This window comes from Heteronotia binoei, chromosome 3 (genome assembly GCF_032191835.1).
Source record: "Heteronotia binoei isolate CCM8104 ecotype False Entrance Well chromosome 3, APGP_CSIRO_Hbin_v1, whole genome shotgun sequence".
Lineage (NCBI taxonomy): Eukaryota > Metazoa > Chordata > Lepidosauria > Squamata > Gekkonidae > Heteronotia > Heteronotia binoei.
In genome coordinates, this window is record NC_083225.1 from 184,078,984 (window position 1) to 184,102,439 (window position 23,456).

Sequence of the window (23,456 nt, forward strand, 5' to 3'; positions counted from 1 at the left end):
TTGGAACACATCCCACATTTCGCATAACGATGGGGATTTCTTCACCCGATGAAAAAGGATCAGCTTCAGGAATCCTGCAAATACCGAATCCACACTTTCCAATCCCAGGAAGTTGGAGCAACAGCTACGCAACTTCCCAGTCCGTGGTTCAGGCCCCAACGCAACGCTTCCCCCAACAGCCCCATGAAATAATGAGATTCAGACACGCAATATATGCTTCACTCTAGTTTATTACATGAAATAAATATTAACATTTCATGGTAATCCCTTTACCACCTAGACCTGAGCGCTATCAACCAACAAAAAAAAACGTTAAATCACGTTGCAGAATCTTTAACATTTTTCTTCCTCTGTAAAACTGAAAGAAAATCCCTTCAGCTGAACTAAGGTCTTATGTGTTTGGCTAGATGGGAAGGGGTGAAAAAAAACCCCCAGTAATTCAGAAAACTGGATTCAGGCTGCAGCTCCCAGCATAGCCTGGGGCTTTTCACTGTCGGCGTTTGGCACGGATCCAAAGTCAAGCGCCTATCGCTTTGTTATATATGCCTCTTAGCTTTCTTTTTATGAATCTGCTTATGAATGCCGGTTATGAAAACACCACTCCACTGTCTGCAGGAACTTGTCTTCCGGAACAGCAAAGCTCTCGTTAACTTTATTATGAAATCAAAAAAGTCCGTCTTGTCATTTCCACTGAAAATCCTATTTGTTAAGGACGGGGCCTACGTCAAAGCCAGAGTTCAGTTCGGTTCCATTCAAAACACCCCCAAAAACAGAAATATTTTTTTTTTATTGAATGGTGTGCATAAACGTTACACTCCATAGATAGCAAAAATATTTTATTTATAATTTACATTTCCACAAAATGGAAAAAAAAAAATTTCTCGTACAATTTTTTCTTACATATACAGTCTATCCCTGTTAAATCAGTACACCATCTACAGAACTTCCACACAATAGACACCTGACACTGTGCAGGCAATAAGAAATTTCAAATACAAAAATGTATTTATTAACCAAATAAGCAACTGGGGCCCTGCCCCAGGAGAACACTTTATTCATATAAAAATTCCTTGCCTTCTAGAGTCAGCTAGAACACAGTCGCTCTTCTCTGCAATTAAAAAAAAGAAGAAATCAAATTAAACCGACTCAACCTTTTCAGGTTCCGTTTTAATTTCGGCAGGTACTGTTGTGCTCCCATCCGTACATTCCTCAAGTTTTTCCTCTGGCTCTTCTTTGATTTTGGGACTGTTACAGGAGTCCTGAACCTCTTGCTTGACAATATTCAACATCATATTTAGTGGATTTTCTACGGGTGTCTTGCTGGGAGAGGGCGTCGAATCGAAAGAGGAGGTCTGGTGAGAAAAAATGGAATAGCACATTTGGAATTTTTCATCCCCAGCTTACTGGCAGCTTTCCCAACCCGCCTGAAGTTAAGAGGCAGGTATCACACCTGGGATGGTCCAAGTCATGTCAGCTGAACTACTTTTCGTCTTGTTGGCATTCTGCAAACCCCAGCTTTCATTAATTCATCTATCTACCTGCCTACCTACCTATTCATCTGTCTGTCTACCTACCTAGACACACACACATAATACACACACTTCTAAAGCTTTCTAGCCTTTTCAATCCTATTTGAAAGATATCAGACTGCTTCCCCTCCCTCTTACGTGAATGACATGGTATGCTATTTATTTTAAGCCGTGAAAGCACTTGTGGATCGGGTCCACACGCCAATGAGGGATGCAGCAAGCCATGCGTTCTGGAGGCTTGACAACAAGGGTAAACTTACTTTTTGATAATCTTCGTAACATGATGGATGGTAGATCTGCAGAAAGAAAGGGAAACCAAACTCAAGAAATTGCTTTGAAATATTCTCCTGGGTACCTTTATAAATATGCGGACACTATTATCACAGACCTCAACTGTCGCTAGAAGTTTTGTAGAGCCTACTTTTGTTTTCTGAACTGAACTCTTTTGAGTCCTCTTTTGGCATTCCAAACGGGATGGGCAAGACCTAACTGAAGCCCTCAGCAACTTTGATTTGATTTTTATTTATTTAAAATATTTATTAGCCGCCTTTCTTCCTTGTGGAACGCTATGTGGTTTACAACGTAAATGAAATTATTAATAAAAACACTATAAAGATAAACTGAATAATGTTAACAGGTATGTTATGCACCTCCTTCCTTTTCTGAAGACGTATGCATGCATACGAAAGCTTACGTTCTGAATAAAACTTTGTTGGTCTTAACCTTGTTTACTGGGACTCCTACTTTGTTCTATAACAGTTCTAAAACCGCATAAATGGTGCATTCCCACAACACTAAACAATGCGTTTCGCATCCAGAGTTTTGCTTTCCTTACACAGTAAAAATCCAGATGTAAAATGCATTATTTAGTGTTGCGTGAATGCACCCAAAGGGTCGCAATTTAAATACTCCAATTAGAACGGACAATAAATAAGGAAATCTGTCAAATACAATCCTAAATAAAAGTGGCTTCAAAACTGCCTCTTCAAGATGAACAGTGAGGGAGCTGGGTGCCCTTCCCTGGGAAAGTTGTTCTATAGGGGGGGGCTGCCACTGAAAAGGCCGTCTCGTGCACCCGCCAAAGGCACTTCTTTAATTGGTGGGGCAGTCACGAGGGCCTCCCTCTGTGATCTTAACTCCCAGGCAGGAACATATGGAAGAAGACAGTCCTTGAGATATTCTAATCCCAAAACTGTAGGGCTTGAAAGGTGAACACAAACACCTTGAACTGGGCTCAAGAGTAGATCAGTAGCCAGTGGAATTGCTGTACTGTCAGGGACATAAGCATTTGGCCACCAAAAGGAATGGTTTCCCTCCCTAAAATAAACAGGATGATTACTGAAAGAGCCGCTGAAGCCCTCTCCACCCCACTGGCATCAAACTCCCTTCCACATTACCTTTTCATCTACTCTAATGGCATTTTTTAGGTGCCACTCTTCTTCCTCTTCGTCCCAATATTGTTCAAATTGCTCCTGGCAAATTTCACAGCTCTGGAGGGAGAGAGGAAAAAACCCAGAAACGCAAGTTAAGGAAACTTTCAACATTCACGGCATACCGTGCGTGCTTTTTGATCATTAAAAGGCTTGTTTAGTCAGACCGAGACAAACCAGGCAGATGCACCATACAATTAAAGTAGGTGAGTCAGTTACAAAAGGAGGCAGAATTCGCAGCCACACCCAGAATGACTGGATGCAGCTTCTGAAATCTGTAGAACAGAAGGCTCAAACAGCATCAGATGCAAGCTTTCAAAATTACATCAAGATCACTGTCCAATATTTGACTGCTTCCCCACCCTTCCTTTGAGGGGCACAGAGTGACAACACGCAGCAGTTTGTCTCTCATCCTTTAATCCAGGGGTCCCCAACCCTCAGTCCGTGGGCCAGGACCGGTCTGTGGCCTGGTAGCAACTGGGCCATGAGTTGTATAATTATTTAATTATATATTACAATGTAATAATAATAATACAACATCGGATTTATATTCCGTCCTCTACTCCGAATCTCAGAGTAGCTCAAAAGCTCCTTTACCTTCCTCCCCCACAACAGACATCCTGTGGGGTGGGTGGAGCTGAGAGAGCTCTCCCAGAAGCCGCCCTTTCAAGGACAACTCTGCAAGAGCTCTGGCTGACCCAACGCCATTCCAGCAGCCGCAAGTGGAGGAGTGGGGAATCAAACCCGGTTCTCCCAGATAAGAGAGCTATGGCTGACGCAAGGCAATTCCAGCAGCCGCAAGTGGAGGAGTGGGGAATCAAACCCGGTTCTCCCAGATAAGAGTTTGCACACTTAACCACACCAAACTAATAGAAATAAGGTGCACAATTGTATCATCCAGAAACACACCCCACCCTCCATGGAAAAACTGACGTCCACAAAACCGGTCCCTGGTGTCAAAAAGGTTGGGGACCACTGCTTTAATCCTCACAACCACCAAGTGAGGTGGGTTACACTGAGCGAGTAACTGGCCAGAGCTCACTCAGTGTGCTTCACAGAAAAGTGGACATTACCAAAATCATGTGCACAGCCTCTCTTCAACTTTAATTGGCCAAAGCAAAGGAAACCCTCCCCCCACTAGAATTATTACCTAGGCTGTGGCACATGTAGAGCAGACTGTACTCTGTTAACCTGCAATACCATCCTAGGTTTTACTAAGGAGCGCCTTGTGACTGTGCTCTTAATTACAGCACAAGCAACATTCCTGAATATACTTCATTTCTCACTGAAGACACACCAAAAGCAGGGCAAGCATTTATCTCAACACTCACTTCCTTTTCAGGGAGATTTAAGAAAATCTGAATATTGGAAGAAGAGAAGGTTTTCTCCACTTTAAGGAGTCTCAAAAGTGGCTTGCAATATCCTTCCCTTCCTCTCCCCAGAACATGCGCCTTGTAAGGCAGGTGGGGCCGAGAGATTTCTGAGAGAACTCTGATTTGCCCAAGGTCGCCCAGCAGCTGCATGCTGAGTGGGGAATCGAACCAGGTGCTCTGGATTAGAGTCCACTGCTCTTAACCACTACACCACACTGGTGGGGGATTATGTTCAGCCTACAAAAGTTCTCGTCATACAAAAACCAAAGTTGTGTGATCAGGTTAGTCTTTGTATCAACGCCTCCCCGCCCCATGCACAAAATAATTTAGAAATGTGGAAAATACACATTTAGAAATGTAGAAAATAGAAATGTGGAAGTTCTGCACAGCTATTCTCCCAAAATAAATCGCCAAGTCTCATTTACCTCATCTACCCCGGCAGGGCCTGCGGGGACACTCTGAAATTCTTTCTCCTTAGCAGCTTCTTGCGTTTTTAACACAACTTCTTCGTGCACTTTTTCAAAGAACTGGCTCTTTGCGCGCTCCTCTAAATCGGCTATTTCTTCAAACTCTATCCAGTCCTACAGAAAAATGAAACAGATGTCGAAACTTAGTTCTCGTTTGTTTCCATTTTGTCTCTGACACAGCACAAGACTTCATAATACACCTCTGGCACAACTTTTTAATTATAAAAGGGCACAGTTTTAGAGCAAAACATGAACGTTAGTTGGTTCCTTCTTCCATGGCTGTGATTAAGGCTCTGTAGGCCCATAAAAAGCATACTTTATTCATCCAGTATGGCAGGGGTGGCCAACAGTAGCTCTCCAGATGTTTTTTGCCTACAACTCCCATCAGCCCCAGCCATGCTGGCGGGGGCTGATGGGAGTTATAGGCAAAAAACATCTGGAGAGCTACCGCTGGCCACCCCTGCAGTATGGTGTTAAATCTAAGGCATGGAAATTCAAAAGGGGGAGAGAGGGCTGGTATACAGCATGCCACTAACATCTAAGGGGGAAAAAATCCAGCCTGTATTGAGTATTTCCCATGGGCACCAAAGATAGCAGGAAGATATAGCCTTATTTCAGCCTATCTGCTGAAATTCAGTTTCCCTTTCAATGCATCTAAGGATATAACACTATTAGGGCATACAATAACACTGACAAACGTGGGGAGGGGGCTGTGGCTCACTGGCAGAGCCTCCCTGCCATTTCTGCTACAAAGATATGGCACTAGGTGATGGGAAAGACCTAGGGTTGCCAGGTCCAATTCAAGAAATACCCGGGGACTTTGGAGGTGGAATCAGGAGCAAGGGTGTGACAAGCATAACTAAACTCCAACGAGAATTCCGGTTATCACATTTAAAGGGACCGCACCCCTTTTAAATGCCTTCCCTCCATTGGAAATAATGAAGGATAGGGGCACCTTTTTGGGAACTCACAGAATTGGACCCCCTGATCCAATCTTTTTGAGACTTGGAGGGTGTTTTGGGGAGAGGTACCAGATGCTATGCTGAAAATTTGGTGCCTCTACCTCAAAACACTGTCCCCCCCAGAGCCCCAGATACCAGCGGGTCAATTCTCCATTACACCCTATGGGAATCAGCCTCCATAGGGAATAATGGCGCATCCAGCAGACATTTCCCTCTCCCCTCCTGACCCTGAAGCAGGGGGAGGGCCTCCAAGCAGGGGATCCCCTGCCCCCACCTGGGGATTGGCAACCCCAGAAAGACCTCTGCCTGAGACCCTGAAAAGTTGCTGCCAGCCTGAGCAGACCTTACTGACTTTGATGAAGCAAGAGTCAGGTTCACTCCAGGGCAACCTTCATGAGGTCAACATTATGTAGATGCGAAATATGATCATAGAGTGGTAACTTCCTTAAAGCTGAGGAACAGGTAGAAGTTCTGAGTTTGTACAAGACCGAAAGCCAGGTTTTAATCAAGTGTTTCGTTCCCCACCCCCCTCACATCGCTGTGTCAGTTCGTGTCATCGCTGTGTCAGTTCGTGTCAGGTCGTGAGCAGAGTTTAGGACTGGAGTACTGCAGCTATAACACACTGCGCCACGGGGCTCTTTCACTGGACTAAACAGGCTGCTAATAGTACTTACTTGTGTTTTTATTTATTACAATCACAAACTTCTTAAAGCTTTGTGCTTTAGCTCTTAACCACACCAATGGCAACAGAAATGCTTGGAAGGGATCTCCAGGGTCATCTAACCCTGTACAATGCAGGAAACTCACAAATGCTTTAAAATGGAGTAATAAGGAGCAGGAAACTTCCCAAATGCCATGACTAGCTGCAACCATCAGAGGGCAGTACTGGGCTAATGCAGTACTGGCTCAGCAATGCAACTCCCAGACTACTTAAGGAAGGGAGGATTTATTCCAGAAAAAAATAATTATATATATATATATATATACTTTCAGTTGAAGAGCAGGCATCAGCAATAATAAAAAAAAAGAGGTGGGGGGGAGAATTCCTGGTGATTTGAGGGCATTCCTATATTGTTACCACAAAACTCCTTTCCTGAAGAAATTTCACAAGCTTTCGCAGGGGGTAGAAAGGGGGGGGGGTGTCAAGATATTCAGCAGAATTCATCTTTGAACATCTACAGAGGATTCTGCTTGGAGTGCTAACTACCTTCACTTTTTTTTTTTTTAATTTAGTCATCCATCACAACCCCGTGGAATTAATTCTCTAAGCCCAGCCCACACAGACACAACAAACCTTACCGTTAAACTGTAGTACCATCTTCTGTGAGTGACTTTCCTGCTGACGTCCTTCTCGGTACGGTTCTGCCGATAGTGCCAGTCCAAGTGATCCGCGTACACGTCTGTCTGTGACGTCGTGAATCTCATCCCGCAAGAGTAGCACTGAATGCCAGTGTATAGCCGGTTGATGACGCTGTCGTATCGCCTGCAAGCAAGCCAAAAACTTCTTAGCAGTTGCTTATGGTGGTTTTTTTTTGGGGGGGGGGGGGGAACGTCAAGGATAACGGAAGATGTACAACAAAAATGTACATGCAAGGCAAAGCTTGTTTTCAAGTTCATGGAATCATAGAATTGGAAGGGACCTCCAGGGCCATCTATTCCAACCCCCTGCACAATGCAGGAAACTCACGAATAAAAAGGTAAAGGTAGTTCCCCTGTGCAAGCACCAGTCGTTTCCAACTCTGGGGTGCCGTTGCTTTCACGACGTTTTCACGACAGAGTTTTTACAGGGTGGTTTGCTATTTCCTTCCCCAGTCATCTATGCTTTCCCCCCAGCAAGCTGGGTACTCGTTTTACCGATCTCAGAAGGATGGAAGGCTGAGTCAACCTGGAGCTGGATACCTGAACCAGCTTCTGCTGGGATTGAACTCAGGTCGTGAGCAGAGGGCTCTGACTGCAGTACTGCAGCTTTACCACTCTGCACCGTGGGGCTCTTGTTAAACTCACAAATACCTCCCCCTAAATTAACAGGGTCTTCATCACTGTCAGATGGCCATCTAGACTCTGTTTAAAAAACTCCAAGGAAGGAGAGCCTCCAAGGAAAGAGAGTTGAAAGGTGTCTAGGAGTCTACTTTGTTTCTTGGCGTAACTCCCTCATGAACACCCTATGGGAATATAGGCTTTGCCTATAAACATATGCAAACAATGGCCAGGTACAGGGCATCCAGAAGCAGCTACCTTTCCTTATGAGGGCCCTCACTACACTTTGCGTCTGGATCAAAGGAGTCCACGTTAATGCTACCACTTGTTAACACATAATTCAATAAAATATCCCACTTTAAATACGATAGCAGTATTTAAATCCTTATTAACAATATGAAAACCAGGGGTGGAATTCTAGGAGCTCCTTTGCATATTAGGCCACACACCCCCTGATGTAGCCAATCCTCCAAGAGCTTACAAAAAAAGAGCCCTGTAAGCTCTTCGAGGATTGACTACATCAAGGGGTATGTGGCCTAATATGCAAAGGAGCTCCAGCTAGACTTCCACCCCTGATGAAAACCATCCGGCTTTGGACTTGCTTGCTCTTAAAAGAGGTGCCCCCCTGACCTTTCACCTCAGATCCAAAGCAATGAAATTGCCTGTTTGTTAATATGCCTTGACTAGCTTTTGTGGTTGCCCCCTTAATAGAGAATACATACTGTTTCAGTTCTTCTATTACGAAATTAGTGAGGTCCGGGACATCTTGATCCTCGTTCTGGTCTTGGTCCTCCTCCTCCTCCTCTGGAGTTGGCTGGATGGCAACTTCACTGGCTTCTAAATAAATTGGAGACGGTGTCAGGGGATGCGTTCACACACACTCAATAAACGCACTCTGCAACTGGATTTTTACTGTGTGAGAATAGCAAAAGCCACTTGCAAACAGTCACAGCGTGAAAGCACCATGTTAAGACGGTACATTTCCAGAACCATGATACCACAGAAAAGATGATGATGATATTGGATTTATATCCCGCCCTCCACTCCGGATTTCAGAGTCTCAGAGCAGCTCACAATCTCCTTTACCTTCCTCCCCCACAACAGACACCCTGTGAGGTGGGTGGAGCTGAGAGGGCTCTCACAGCAGCTGCCCTTTCAAGGACAACCTCTGCCAGAGCTATGGCTGACCCAAGGCCATTCCAGCGCCACAAGTGGAAGAGTGGGGAATCAAAACCGGTTCTCCCAGATAAGAGTCCACACACTTAACCACTACACCGAACTGGTCTGCAACTGAGATACAATACTACAGCTATGACATAGTAATTTTTGCAAGAGTCAGGATTACCTTTTTTTAAGGCTTCCTTACCACAAATAGACATTTAAAAATTCCTTTCAAAACCTCTATTTCAAATATTTTATTTATCCTCCACCTTTCTGTTTGGTATAGCGGGGTAAGAGCAGAGGACTCCAATCTGGACAATTGGGGGTTTGATTCCCCACTCCTTCACCAGGCAGCCAGCTGGGTGACCTTGGGTCAGTCACAGTTCTCTCAGAGCTCTCTAAGTCCCAGCTACCTCACACAGGGTCTTGTTGTGGGGAAAGGAAGGGAAGGAGATTGTAAGCTGTTCTGAGACTCCAAGTGAAGAGCAGGGTATAAATCCAACTCTTCCTTCTTTCTCCCCCATGGGAAGTGGCTTAATGTTCCCCCCTTTCTCCCATTTCTTTCTCACAACAGCCCTGCGAGGTAGGCTAAGCTGAGAGCCGTCACCCACTAAGTTTCAATGGCATAGGGGAGACTGGAGCTTGGGTCTCCCAGATCTTAACTCTATCCCAGCATGCCACTAGGGGTGAACAAACAAGCTATTAAAGGTACTGCCAAGTTCTGCTATATGCTTGCATTGTGGAAGGAAGGAATCATAGAGTTGGAAGGGACCTCTAAGGTCATCTAGTCCAATCCCCTGCACAATGCAGGAAACTCACAAACATTTTCCCCTAAATTCACAGGATTTTACGGTTGCCCCTTTTCTGTTAAGATTCTGCCACAACTTTGAGGGGAATGCCTCTGAGCACATGCGGAATACTTCCTCATGGACGGAAGGAAGAAAGTTTAAGCCCACCATTATGAAACATAAACTGCACCATACATGCTTAACACTGTTGAGGGTTCACAGCACAACTAAAACAAGGGTGAAAAATCATACTTACGGGATGCAGCTGAATCAGGTTGTAAAACTTTGAGGATTCCTGTTGAAAGCAGCTTTGAGTACAATTCATTCACATCAAGCTGTCCAAGGTGATTATCAGTGTAGGAAAGGGGAGCGTTCCCTAGAAAGTTATGAACATTTCCATTCCACACTTAGAATGTTCTCCCAAAAGCGCAACACATCATTTCAAAGGTAACAACAGCAGGTAAGACTCAAGCAATCATGTGGTTACCCCTCAACCTCCCCCCCCCAAAAAAAAACATTTCACTCTCCTCCATCCCTTTTCCTTCTCTGCACTATTTACCTAGTGTTCAAATGGCAAAACATCCCACCGATTTCAATGGAAAAGCAGCATGCAACTGACTCCATTCTTGCAAGGGAAACTGAATTTGCCATTTCCTTAGCAGCAACTCCTCAGGATATTCAGTACCCCACAGTTCAAAATTAACAGACTTTCAGAAACAGCCTGTGATGTCACATGCAAGTCTACGGCTCAGTTACCTATCTCAATAGGCGCAAGCTAGACCTTGGGATTGCCTCAGGTAGCTCTTTCAACATCAAACGGCAAGTTCTAATTTACTTGCAGATATGTTTGAAAATACAACTTCCTATCTGGTTAGTTATTCCCTTTCTACCCCTGCCGAACTACATTTTACCAATGACAAATGCATGAAACATATGGAACGCCTCAAAGCTGAAAAAACTGGGAAACAGATTTGAGAAACCAATACAGTCCCAACCCAAGCTACCTTTCTAAATCCTCCCTTGATCTCACCACCTCCATGCAGGTTGCCAACTCTCATTCTCCACTGCTTTCTCTGGCCTCTCCAGTTTAAGCCAAAGATATCAAACGTGCGGCCTGTGGACTGGATCACGCCCCCCAAAGGTCTCCTATCAGGCCCAAGAGCCACTTTTGACACTCATCTGCTTCCTTCTCCCTCTTTCTTGCTTCCTTCTGTATCACAGCTTACTTTTATTTCAAGTTTTTTTTTTAAAAAAAAAATCTTTTAATTGTGTTTGTCTGTGTCCTTTATAGAGTCTACATCTCCTCTATCTGTCATTATGTTTTATGACACACGTGGCCTGGCCTGACATGGTCTCATTTATGTCAGATCCGGCCCTCATAACAAATGAGTTCGATGCCCCTGTTTTAAGCGATCCATCAACTGCCACTATCCAAACCCCTGAAACTCGCTCCCTTCCGTTCCTCTCCAGTTCAGCTGTCTCCCCTCCACATGTCCACTTCGTCTCCTATCTCCCTTCAATCGCAGTCCTGTCTATTCCACTTGTACAGCAGCAGCTCCACAAACAATTCTCCCACGCTGAGGGAGAGCCACTGCTGCCAGAGAGGCCCCTGTCCAAAGAGTGACTCCAAGCCTGCCCAAAAGGCGACACAGAGAGAACAGCATCCCTGACACCTTTGCCCCTGGAAAGTAGGCCCCTTAGGGCCTTATCTACCCACCCCTTCCTGCAAATACCCTCTTCGTTTGCTGCTGTGTGCACAAAGTTCTTTTGAGAATCCCAAGTTCAAAATCTCAATAGTACAACACAGAACAAGTATCAAAGTCTTCTGGTTTGCAGCTAAGGCGAGAATTAGCTCTGAATTCTATTGATCTCTCCCTGCTTAGCATTGCTAAATAAAGCCTACTAAATATTGGGGCCACCTGTTAAAGCAGGTGGGCAAATGGCTTTACAATGGCTTTTCTATACGGGGTAGAGTAGCGAAAGAAGTACATAAGAACACAAGAGAAGTCATGTTGGATCAGGCCAATGGCCCATCCAGTCCAACACTCTGTGTTACACAGTGGCCAAAATCCCTCCAAAAAACCAGGTTCCATCAGTGGGGCCAGGACACCAGAAGTCCTCCCTCTGTGTCCCCCCAATCACCCAGAATACAGAGCATCACTGCCCCAGACAGAGAGTTCCAACAATACACTGTGGCTAATAACCACTGATGGACCTCTGCTCCATATGCTTATTTAATCCCCTATTGAAGCTGTCTATGCTTGCAGCCTCCACCATCTCCTGTGGCAGCATACTTTTCTTCCATTCTCCCAAATACAAGAATTTGTGGGCAGTCAGTGAAATTAATGAGCAGTAGGGCTCAGAACGGATAAAAGTCATCTATGCTTGCGGCCTTCACCACCTCCTGTGGCAGTGAATTCCATGCACTTCTCTTCCATTCTCCCAATAAAAGAATTTGTGGGCAGTCAATGAAATTAATGAGCAGTAGGGCTCAGAATGGATAAAAGTCCTTCTTCACCCAAAGAGCAATTAACACGTGGCATTCACTGCCGCAGAAAGTGGTGGCCGCTACAAGCACATACAGCTTCAAGAGGGGCCTGGATAACCATATGGAGCAGGGGTCCATCAGTGGCAATCAGCCACAAGGTATGGATGGAACACACTGTCTGGGGCAAGTGTTTGGGGGGCAAGAGTGGGAGGGCTTCTGGAGTTCTGGCCCCACTGTAGCACCTGGGTTCTGGCCACTGCGACACAGATGGACTGGATGGGCCATTCGAGCCTGATCCAAAATGGCTTCTCTTATGTCCTTAAATGCTTTGTTTACAAGTGTCAGGCTGACAGAAATGCCACTGAGTTGTAGAAATCTCAGGCTGCTGAATTTGCTTAGGAATAAGAAACACGAATGCTAATAGAGTGTTCCTCCAAATGGAGGCCTCTAGGTAAGAAAGGCTTTCAGAAACAGAAGAAAAGCTGGTCACATTCAACAGCCAGTTTCCTTATTACTACCCTTCCAGGAAGCCCCACCAAACAATGGGCACATCCACAAACCAACTGCCCTTTCATCACACCCCCTCCAGCCTAGAAATAGCAGCTCTCCAGCAGCCCTGGCCCCACTCAATGCACAGCAGCCAAGAAGGTCTGAGCGCCTGCTCCGGCTGCAACGCCACTGAGGATGTTCTCCGCAGCTGAGAACGAAACGTCTAGAAGGAAAACTTTCTCCAGTAGAACACGGCACTTGATCCCAAAAGACTCTACAAACCAATAAGAAGAAAAGCTGTAGGTACTCACCTGGTTGACTTTGAACAAAAGTGCCAGGATTTTGAACGTGAACTGGTAAAAGTGGCTGCCCTTGAGTGAAAGGTACAGGCTGAGCAGATCCTACCGACATAACAGGAACCTGTTAGGGAGAAGGGGGGGGGGAGAGAAACGCTGTAAATCCAGCCGTCCCATGACCTTCTGACTTAATTCCAAATCAATGAACAGAATTTATTTTGCATTTGGCCATAAACGTGACAGGAGAGAAGCCATTTACAGAAGCAATGTATCGATCAAACCCCAGAGTATAAAATTAAAATGTGAAATATCAATATTAAAGTCAAGCAGAAACAAACTGCTTTCCGGGGCAAACTCTTATCAGGGGTCCCCAACCTTTGTGAGCCTGTGGGCACCTTTGAAATTCTGACGCAGCATGGTGGGTGCAGCCACAAAATGGCTCCCGTAGGAGGTAGAGCTAGCCACAAAAATGGCTGCTGCGGTTTGTCTTCAATTACACAGTGAAGATCCTTGTGCTATGGTGGAAGCCCCAGCAACTTTTGTCAAAAAAATAAATAAAATTGCAGTCAATCAAATCTGCAATGTCCACTCGGAAGTCTTGTTGGGCAAATGCCCCACCCGCTTTCTAAAAACACTCGGCAAGCGCTAGCAAATGTGATGGCAAGCACCTGTGGCTGTCACAGACACCACGCTGGGGATCCTGAACTAGATCATCCACAGCTGCTGAACACCAAACTGAACTTTAGTTTGTTCTCAAGTATCTGTACTGAAAATATGAGTACCATTAACTGAATTTTCCTGTTACAAGAAGAAGAACTGCAGATTTATCAGAGGCTCAGAGCGGCTTTCAATCTCCCACATCTTCTCCCCCCCACAACAGACACCCTGTGAGGAGGGTGGGGCTGAGAGAGCTCTCACAAAAGTTGCCCTTTCAAGGACAACTCCTGAGAGAGCTATGGCTGACCCAAGGCCATTCCAGCAGGTGCAAGTGGAGGAGTGGGGAATCAAACCCGGTTCTCCCAGATAAGAGTCCATGCACTTAACCACTACACCAAATTGGAGAGAGTGAATCATAATCAGTTATTGTTGCACTTCATTTAGCTGTATCAGTTTAGCTGATTCTACCACGGTTTCATATTGAAACAAAATGCAATTAAACAAGCAGTATATTAGAATGCACAAAACACATGCTCCGTTTTGTTAACACATATTTCTTGGAATGTGAGAATTCTGTTATATTCCCTTAAAATCCGGGCTGCATCCTGCAAAAGGCTTCCTGCAGCAGAGGAAGGTGTAATACTTAGGGGAACAGATTCCCAAACCTTTACAACACCTGCCACGATTTTCTGTATTTCTGTGGAACAAAAATAAAGCTACCTAAACAAACTGCTTTTATGGCATCAATTCGACTCCCCAATATTTTAACATTTCTCACTGTTCCCTAAGAGTACAGAAAAACAACCAGGACATTATTCAAACAAACTGAAATTCTATGTAACCTTACCTGTTGTTGTCCTGCCATATTATTGAAGTTTCCAAACTGAGGTCCCTGCAGGTTCTTGTCATCGTAAAAATGTCCAGGCGCCCTGTTAAGTGCATTCGGAAAGGTCTGTGCTGCGGAGACAGGTGGCCCGCTGAAGTTTGGTCCTTGAGGAGAATCGAACATTTGCTCTGGCCTTTGAAACGGCATTCCCTGTGCGGGCCCACTGTAAGGCTGGTTGGGAGGTTCGTTGTACGGTCCAGTTTGTCCGTAAGGTGGCGTTTCAAGTCTCGAGGCGGGGTGTTTGGCTACATTTTCCATTCTCGGACCCTGGCCGAGAGGCATATCGAATCGTGCCGCTGGCTGGTGCTGAGGGTCTTCGAACCGTGGCGGTATCGGCGCATCAAATCTCGGCTGCACCGGCTGACCGGGAGGGCCATCAAAACGAGGTGGCACCTGCTGAGCGGGCCCCATTTCAAACCTTGGGCCGGGCTGTCCGTGCAATCCATCCAGTCTTTGCAGAAGTGATGGCTGGCCATCAAATCTTGACTGGCAGCTATCAAACCTGGGGCCAGTTTGGTTGATGGGCCCTTCGAACCTCAGTCCACCTCCACCGCCTGCCGGTCCCTCAAATCTGGGACCGAGCCCTGGCTGTCCGTGTGGCCCCACAGACTGGCCATGGGGCCCCTCAAATCTAAGACCACCTGCTGGCTGGCCAGGGGGACCTAGAGGCTGACCGTGTGGGGCTTCGAACCGTAAATTGCCTCCTGGCTGACCATGGGGCCCCACTGGCTGCATGTGTGGCCCTTCAAATCGTAGCCCAGCCCCAGGTTGACCGTGGGGCCCTATGGGCTGGCTGTGGGGCCCATCAAATCTCATTCCACCTCCTGGGGGACCATGAGGTCTTACAGGATGGTCATGAGGCCCTTCAAACCTCATCCCACCTGAAGGTTGGCCATGCGGCCCCTCAAACCTCATCCCACCTGAAGGCTGTCCGTGAGGGCCTTCAAACCTCATCCCACCGGATGCCTGATCAAGAGGCCCTTCAAACCTCATGCCAGAGGATGGCTGGCCATGCGGTCCCTCAAATCGCATCCCAGTAGACGGCTGGCCGTGAGGCCCTTCAAATCTCATCCCACCAGGCGGCTGGCCGTGAGGCCCTTCAAACCTCATGCCACCCATAGGTTGACTCGTGGGGGTCTCGAACCTCAAAGGTCCTCCCGGCTGTCCCATAGGACTTTCAAAACGTATTCCGGGCCCTGCACCAACTTGCCCAGGAGGCCCTTCGAATCTCAGGGGACCACCACCCATCTGCCCTGGTGGACCGTCAAACATGAGAGAACTCTTTCCTCCAGACTGCCCAGGGGGGCCATCAAACTGAGATGTAGGCTGACCTAGGGACCCCTCAAACCTTAAATTGTTCTGTGCTGGTGGTCCTTCAAGTCTAGAATTTGCATTAGCAGGTCCTTCAAAATGACTTGCTTGTCCGTCTCCAGCTGCCCTTGAACTGGGATGCCTAGGAGAGCCCTCAAAATGAACTCTTTCCTCCAACAATGAACCAAATCTTGGCTTTCCGTCAGTGACTCCGAACCGTGATCCTGAACTCTCACTAAACTGTTTCTCTGGTTCTTCATACCTTGCTCTCTTGTAATGGTCGCTGAACGGAGACCTCTGCTCTTCACGAACACCTTAAAAAAAAACATTGTTATAGGCTAAGGAAGTAAAAGTTGTGACTATTATTATTATTAGTTTATTTATATTCCGCCCATTCCCCTCTGGGGGCTCAGAGCGGAGTACATCAATATAGATAATAATAAAATCACAATAAATTACAATAAAACCACAATAAAATCAATTACAATAACTAAATATTACAGCAGGATGATATAGTAGGATGGTACAGTAGTGTGGTACCGCAGTGTGGTACCCCACCCATTATATGAGGTAAATCTTCCCGCTAATCTATCCATTAAACATTTTTACATTAAGCATCAGCATGCTACTAAGAAAAAAGTTTCTGGAATGGCTGTTGGCGGATTCTTCTTTGTTCCTGACTTCCAGAGGTGTCTGGCTGGCCACTATAGGAAATGGGATATTGGACTAGATCAGGAGTGTCAAACTCAATTGTTATAAGGGCTGAATCTGAAAGAAATGAGACTTTGTTGGGCCGGGCCAGCCCATGTCGGGCCGGGCCATGTGTGTACCTATTTAAGATTAGGTAGCAGAGAGATAAACTTTTTAAAGGACACAGACAAACATGGCTAAAGATTTTTTTAAAAAACGTTAAAATAAAACACGCTTAAAACTCTAGCACTTGTTGGTCTTAAAGGTGCTTTCTTTGTGTTTTTCCCATGGGATCCAGGGAACTGGGCAAAGCTCTGGCTCTTTCCCTCCCTCCCCAGGGGACCAGGAGGGGGAAGAGCCTCAACCAATGGAGAAAAGCAAGGGTTTGCTCTGTAGCACTTGCGCAATTGAGCAAGTCTTACAAAGCAAGTTGAGATGCAGAAGGAAGCAAGAGAGAGGGACAAGGAAGCAGACAAGAGCCAGTCGCTCGGGGGCCTGACAGGAGCCTTCCGGGGGCCTGCTTCGGCCCCCGGGCCGCATGTTTGACACCCCTGGACTAGATGTACCTTTTGTATGATCTCCAAGGTGCTTGTGTTTCTGCTCAAAATGGGAAACCTCCTCCACTTTCAAGGTGTTCGCACTTCCCTACCCGATAAAACTTTAAAATCTATGGATTCTCCCTACATGAGAGCTTACTTCCCCTCCCAAATTCCTTGTACCTTTTGAAGAGTTGGGATCATCGTGTCTTCTCCTACTATCGTGTGTTGAGCTATCCGAGTATGGCCTATTGCCACCCACAGGGGAATGCCGCCTTGGTCGTTCACCAAACTGCTTGTTTTTGCTTTGTTCGCATTCCATTTCAGAAAGAAACGCATCGCTCAAGCGATAGTCTAAAATTTCATCAGGATCCAACATGTTGAGTCTCGGAAACGAATGCTGAACCTGCGTCCTTTTCAGCTTAGCTTTATGCTCATGATATATTAAATCCGCATCAGACAGCAGGGGTTTCTTCTTCAAAATGCCCTTTTCCACTGAGGGGCTATCCCAGACATTGCATCTGTGTTTTCCTTCTTGGTACTGGAAGAGCTGGCGAATCTGGTGAACCAAACTAAGGAACTCGTCTTGTGTGATCTCCCCAGATGACATGCGTTCGTTGGCCTGCAGGAAAAAAAAGAAAAAAGAAAATGGTTAACGTTCAAACAAGCTTCTAAAAACGTGTGCGTCTGTCTATATCAGGGCTGGCCCAAATCGCTTAACGTAAGAGCCACATGGAATTAACATCAGATGCCTGAGAGCCACAAGACACGAACATCAGACACTTGAGAGCTGCGAGATGAAGGAAGGAAAAAAATAGATTGGAGGAGAGGTGGAAATGAAAGGAAGCAACTTTAAATGCATTCTCCAAGCTTCTGCCTAGTTCGGCTTGGGAAGTGATTTAAATGACTTCTCCAAGCCAGTTGATGGAGCAGTGGGGGCTTTGAGAGCCATGCAATACGTGTGGAAAAGCTACATGCGGCTCCCAAGCCACAGTTTGGCCACCCTTGGTCTATATCTGCTTTTTTTTAAATCAAGAAAAAAAATGTAGTACCTTCTTAAGCAAATCTCTCTTGTTTGCCACAGTCAGCTCTTTGGGAATCTGCAGGTTAGCATCCACGCTTAGTCTATGTTGTTGCTTTGGCGTGCGAGGGGATGGCACTCCTTTGCTGCTCGCCCAGCTGTCCCTATGCCTTGGATGAGGCGATTTACAAGATCCTTGATGGTCTTCAGCAGGTTGAGAGCTACCAATCCATCAATAAAAGAAACATGTTATCTCCAACAGAGCTTCCCCTGCCCCAACAAACAATGCAAATAAATAAAAGTATTTCACTTTCCTCTGATTAAGATACCGAGTTGGATCCAGCCAGATTTATGAATTGAAAACTCTCCTCCTTACGACAGCCCCCTTCCCTCAATATGACTTTCCTCCATGCAGGTCCATTGATTCCTAGAAGAGGTCTTTTGTGTGGTCCATATGAACAGATGAAGCTGCCATATACTGAATCAGACCCTCAGTCCATCAAAGTCAGTATTGTCTACTCAGACTGGCAATGGCTCTCCAGGGTCTCAAGCTGAGATTTTTCAAGCCTGTTTGCCTGGACCCTTTTTAGTTGGAGATGCCAGGGATTTAACCTGGAACCTTCTGCTTACCAAGCAGATGCTCTACCACTGAGCCACCGACCCTCCCTCCACCGTCCCAAGATCCCCCCCTTTTTTTCAACAATGGAAAAATTGGTTGGATCCAACCCACTTTTTTTTTAGAAGCATCACAAAGCTAGATCTTCATCTTTCATTATTAGAGGCCATAAATACCAACTTACCTTTTATTTTCCTCCCAGCCAGACTTCCACCTTTTGCTTGACTTGGAACTAGGCCAATTTTCCACATTTTCTTTGGGTTCTGAACTTGCTCTTGAAGAGTGCTGGCTTATTCCTTCCTGCGGCCGGTCCTCGTGCATTTTCTTTGGCCTCCTCGAATCCCTCATGTCCTGTTTGAGGCTCCTCTTATTGGAGCCTCGTTCATCCCGGGAACCCTGCCCAAAATCTTCTGGGTGGGATGGCTTGGGCCCCAACGGTCGAAGTTTCCCAGTTTTAGGTCCTGAAGGAGAAAGGCTTCTCAGCCTTCGTTTGGGTGATCTCCTGTCTCTTCTTTTTGGAGAATGGGAAGATGGTGACCGAGATCGAGGCGAACGTGACCTTTTCCTAGTACTTGACCTTCCTTGTTTTCCACCCTGTTTTTCTGACTCTTCCATATTAGTGTCTTGCTTTTGGACAACGCCATTAATAATTTTACTTCTGCCTCCAATAGATCTATGTTCTTCTTTATCTTTCCTCTCCAAGCTTCTTCTCTTTTCTTTTGTATCATCATCTTTACTATCAGGCTTGTCTAGAAGATGTTTTTTCAATCGTGGATCTCTTTTGCTCATCTCAGATGCTCTCGCGTTCTCACACTCTTGGTTCCTGGTATCTTTAGTGTGAAGCAGCTTGGTTTGCAAGGGAGATGGAGATTTCGATTTTGATTTTGCATCCAATGGATCAAACTCCTTCTTTTGCATTTTGTCCCCCTGCTTTAGCTTTTCTTGCTTCGAGGCATTGTGTTTTTCAGCCTGCAGAGCTTTACTTGACTTGTCAAACTGATTTGCTGGACTCATGACAAAATCCTTCCTATGACTTTGATCTTTAGCATGAGGAGGATGTTGGCTCAGTCTATTGAGACGAGGATCTCTGTTGGCCATTTTGACATCATGAAGCGGAGACAGGCGGTTTTTTTCAGGTGGCAGACAAGCTTGATGGAGGGGTTTAACTGGCATGTGAGGTGGCTGTGGAACATGCGGTTTCAAAGGTGGCTGGACTGAAGCCATACTGGATGTATTTTGTTGAACATTGAGAGAGACTGCCTAGAGCCCAGAGAGACAAATAAACAGGAAACATTGAGAACAGGAGCATTCCAGGAGTCATAGTGTTCTTGCGGCAATATCTGAACTGCACAAGAAAATGTCTTATATATTAACCCAAATATCTATCAGCATATGGACAATATTCTGGGGCTGTAACTCTTGACTTCTACAAAACAGATGACACTAAGCTATCTAACCTACTTCTAGAAAAATTGGAGAGTTCTTTCAGAATTCTTCCGCAACACAGAGAAGTTTATGTTTGCGAATGTCTAAAAAAAAAAGCGCTATTTCCACCACCAAGTCTTAGGAGATGTATTACGTACTTCCAGAAATGTTTTGTGTGTTTTTCAATTTTTATCGGTGGAGCAAATAACCCAAAATACAATGGACTTTGCAACCCAGATTTTTTATTAAAACTAGCAAATACCTGGACTAAAACTACTAAATGTGGTGGGCTGCAAGCAGTACAGTATAAAATGGCATGCAAATGCATTCAGTTCTGGAGGAAAGTAAAACCAAGAACATTCATATAATGCCATCCATACTGACCACTGGTCTATACGTTACACATACCCAAGGGCATAATACAAAGTCTAATTCCAACCCACTCGTTAATTACGATTTGTGTGCTATACCAACCATGACTGCAGCCCAGGTTGGAGCTGGGGAACCAGACATGACGACAGGCAGTGGACTGAAGTGATGCAGCTTAGGTGAAAACGTGATCCACTGACAGTGGCAACGTTTACATGGAAGGGCCAACCGTCCATCAGAGGATAACTGAAGGCATCGCTTAGGGTACCACCGTTATGAAGGTACAACAAATCTCACCATACTGCAGTTATCCCCACAAACAATCCCACTTGCGGGAAAACTGTACTGACTGCAATAAGTTCTGCCAGTCCACCAACTCATAAGGTCAACACAAATGGCCCACTGTAGGACAAGAGATCTTTGGATGGACTCCACAAATCCATTCTAACTTGGGAGTTTTCTCCGGTAAGAGGAAACTTACATTGATTTACCAAAAGCACCCCATTAGCAAACAGACCCACAGGATTCAACCACTTGTTTCAATGGGGGGGGGGGGCAGAATTGATCCTGACAACTGCCACGCCCATCCAACTTACCAGTTGTGCTTTAGTCTGCTCTAACTCCAGTTCTAATTTTTTCTGCTGAAGTTCTAGCAATTGCTTTTGCTTTGCCAGTAGCTGTTGTCTTATTAGCTGCTCTTGCGTCAAATTCTTTTGTATTTCAGGAACGATCGGAGCAGGGGGAATAACAGGAGGGCAGACCGTAGAGCTAGGTGCAGGATGCTCCTCAGGCTACCGAGAGAATGGCAAAGAACAGGACTCTTAGATACGAAAAGCAACACGTCGATTCAAATCTACGCTTTCCGCGCTTGCCCATTTAAAATGTTCTTATTGACTCTGCATTTAACTAGAATTTAGAATCCCTATCGTTTTCAGACATTTATACGCAAACGACTCGTTCTCTACTCCGGGCTTTCCCCCTTGTTTACGATGTTATGACAGCAAACGTTGAGGACTTCATCATACCTTTCAGACTTGTGTGCCGAACGCCAGGAGTCTGACATACTACAAGAGAACTACAGTTTAAAGAATCACGCAACAGTTATGGCAACTTACCGATTTATTTAAAAACTTAGGATTCACGTGGATGCTAGAAGTATTCACATTAGGGGGCAACGGCTTAATTGGCCAAGCAGGATCTATTGAATTCACCCGGACGTCAAGGGCATAGAGCTTCTTCAAAGGGAAAATTTCATCCCACGTAGAACGCAACTTAAATAAACTTTTCCTAGTATTTTCATCCACCTAAGAACAACAGAACAATTCTATGGCTTGTCAAGTTAATAGAAAACAGTCGTTATGCTTCTTAGTACAAGTTCCTAGATGCACTGTCCTACAACTGCACTCTTGCTCACCATATAGGTACTTAGGCCTCATAGAAGTCTACAGAGCTTTCGCCCATACAAGTGAGCAAAGGACTGTGGGTGTGTATGCAGAGCGCTGTTTAAGCAGAATCATGAAAACAGTAAAAGCTTTTATTTGGGCCTTCCACTGTTGGGACTATTAGCAACGTACTAATTCCATAAATTAATATCCAGCTTTTGCAAACTCGGTTAGACCCATCAAGGCAACTCACAAAGATTAAAATCACAATATTGGTATGTTCCATTTATCGGTTCTTGCAGAGGTATACAGGCAATCCAAAGACTACTTAAACTGAAAAACTGGATGCCATTGCATAAACTCTTAATCCTACGCACATCCATGAATCTTTCTCTAAAAGATTAGGCACAGACTGTCTCGTGACAGTTGTGGATCAAAATTCTTTTGTCTCTGCCACCTACAGAGCCAGTCATGTATGGCAGGTAGAGCCCATTTGAATTGTAGGTCACATCACAGAGATCTGTCTCAAATGGTGTTTGTGGTAAACTGCCTGAACCCAGAGGGAAGGCTAAAAATGTTCTAAATCAAGATTAAACAAAAGCGCATAGAACAGGAGAGGTGGCGATTTGATGGCTCTGACATATGAGGGATTCACAGCACACATGGGCTTTCTGTCTATTTATGTTCGTTCTCCACAGCAAAAGCTACCTATAAAGAGAACTGGGAAACTATTCCCCACGAACGTTTTTGGTCAGTCCCTTGGTGCCAGAAATACCATGTATGATCAATGGTTCTGATTTTAAAGAGATGCATGAATAGTCAAGTGTACCAAACTGAACAGGCTATGTGATGTCAGAGACAAAGGGATCCACACTGTAACAGGTTTTTGGATCACTGCAGAAACAGGTTACGTAACCAAAGCTTATACACTGAATTCCCATAAGCAAATATCAACTAAGTGAATTACTGCATAAATCAAAAGAATACAGTTAAGATTCTATTAAAAATTTCACTGTAAAGCTTAATTATGGAAGAAATCCCAGAGTTTGGCCAGTTATTCCTTTGGCTGTAACAAGCATTCACATCCAAGCAACAACACACCATACTTAATGGTAAAGTTAAAGTGGCAAAAAATTAAATTCTCTCATGCAGGTCTTTTCTCATTTTGGATTTTAAACCTTTCTCATGGCATGTATAATGCTGTTCTGAACAGGAGCATATGAAGTCCAGAAAGTTGCACGGTATTCCTTACACTCTTAATACCCAAGAAAACCCAAGACTGATTGCCAAATATTTATTTACGCAGTACCAAATTCGAAAACATTTCTGGAAGCGTGCCTATATATACCTTTTCAAACACATTTACAAATGTTGCAACTAGGTTTTTAGTAAACGCGGAAAGATACTCTCTTCCAACATTCTTGACAATGGAGTCCATTAGGTACATAACAGGCAGTTTCTCGTTAGCAGGAGCCTGGAGTAACAAGAAGAAAACTGAGACATTTAGTTATACACTTTGATTATTCTTCCAAAAAAATTAAAAAAAAATTAAGGCATTACCACCTCTCCCCGCCCCCAAATCGCCAGACTTTTACCATTAAGA

General features: G+C 45.1%; 1 protein-coding gene across 1 annotated transcript in view; it reads right to left on the bottom strand.

Annotated features, from left to right (window-relative positions):
* Window positions 1-821: 821 nt before the first annotated feature.
* Window positions 822-23,456, bottom strand: part of PCF11 (PCF11 cleavage and polyadenylation factor subunit) — a 28,601-nt gene continuing 5,966 nt past the window's right edge. Inside the window, exons 2-16 of the mRNA XM_060235001.1 lie at window positions 23,202-23,327; window positions 21,587-21,775; window positions 21,068-21,262; window positions 18,862-19,937; window positions 18,093-18,282; window positions 17,224-17,662; window positions 14,444-16,128; window positions 12,976-13,084; window positions 9,944-10,063; window positions 8,461-8,575; window positions 7,061-7,244; window positions 4,758-4,913; window positions 2,927-3,019; window positions 1,790-1,825; window positions 822-1,352 (exon numbers count right to left, since the gene is read on the bottom strand). Coding sequence (XP_060090984.1) covers window positions 1,137-1,352; window positions 1,790-1,825; window positions 2,927-3,019; window positions 4,758-4,913; window positions 7,061-7,244; window positions 8,461-8,575; window positions 9,944-10,063; window positions 12,976-13,084; window positions 14,444-16,128; window positions 17,224-17,662; window positions 18,093-18,282; window positions 18,862-19,937; window positions 21,068-21,262; window positions 21,587-21,775; window positions 23,202-23,327 — 4,929 coding nt within the window. The 3' untranslated portion in view covers window positions 822-1,136. The remainder of the gene's footprint in view (window positions 1,353-1,789; window positions 1,826-2,926; window positions 3,020-4,757; window positions 4,914-7,060; window positions 7,245-8,460; window positions 8,576-9,943; window positions 10,064-12,975; window positions 13,085-14,443; window positions 16,129-17,223; window positions 17,663-18,092; window positions 18,283-18,861; window positions 19,938-21,067; window positions 21,263-21,586; window positions 21,776-23,201; window positions 23,328-23,456) is intronic.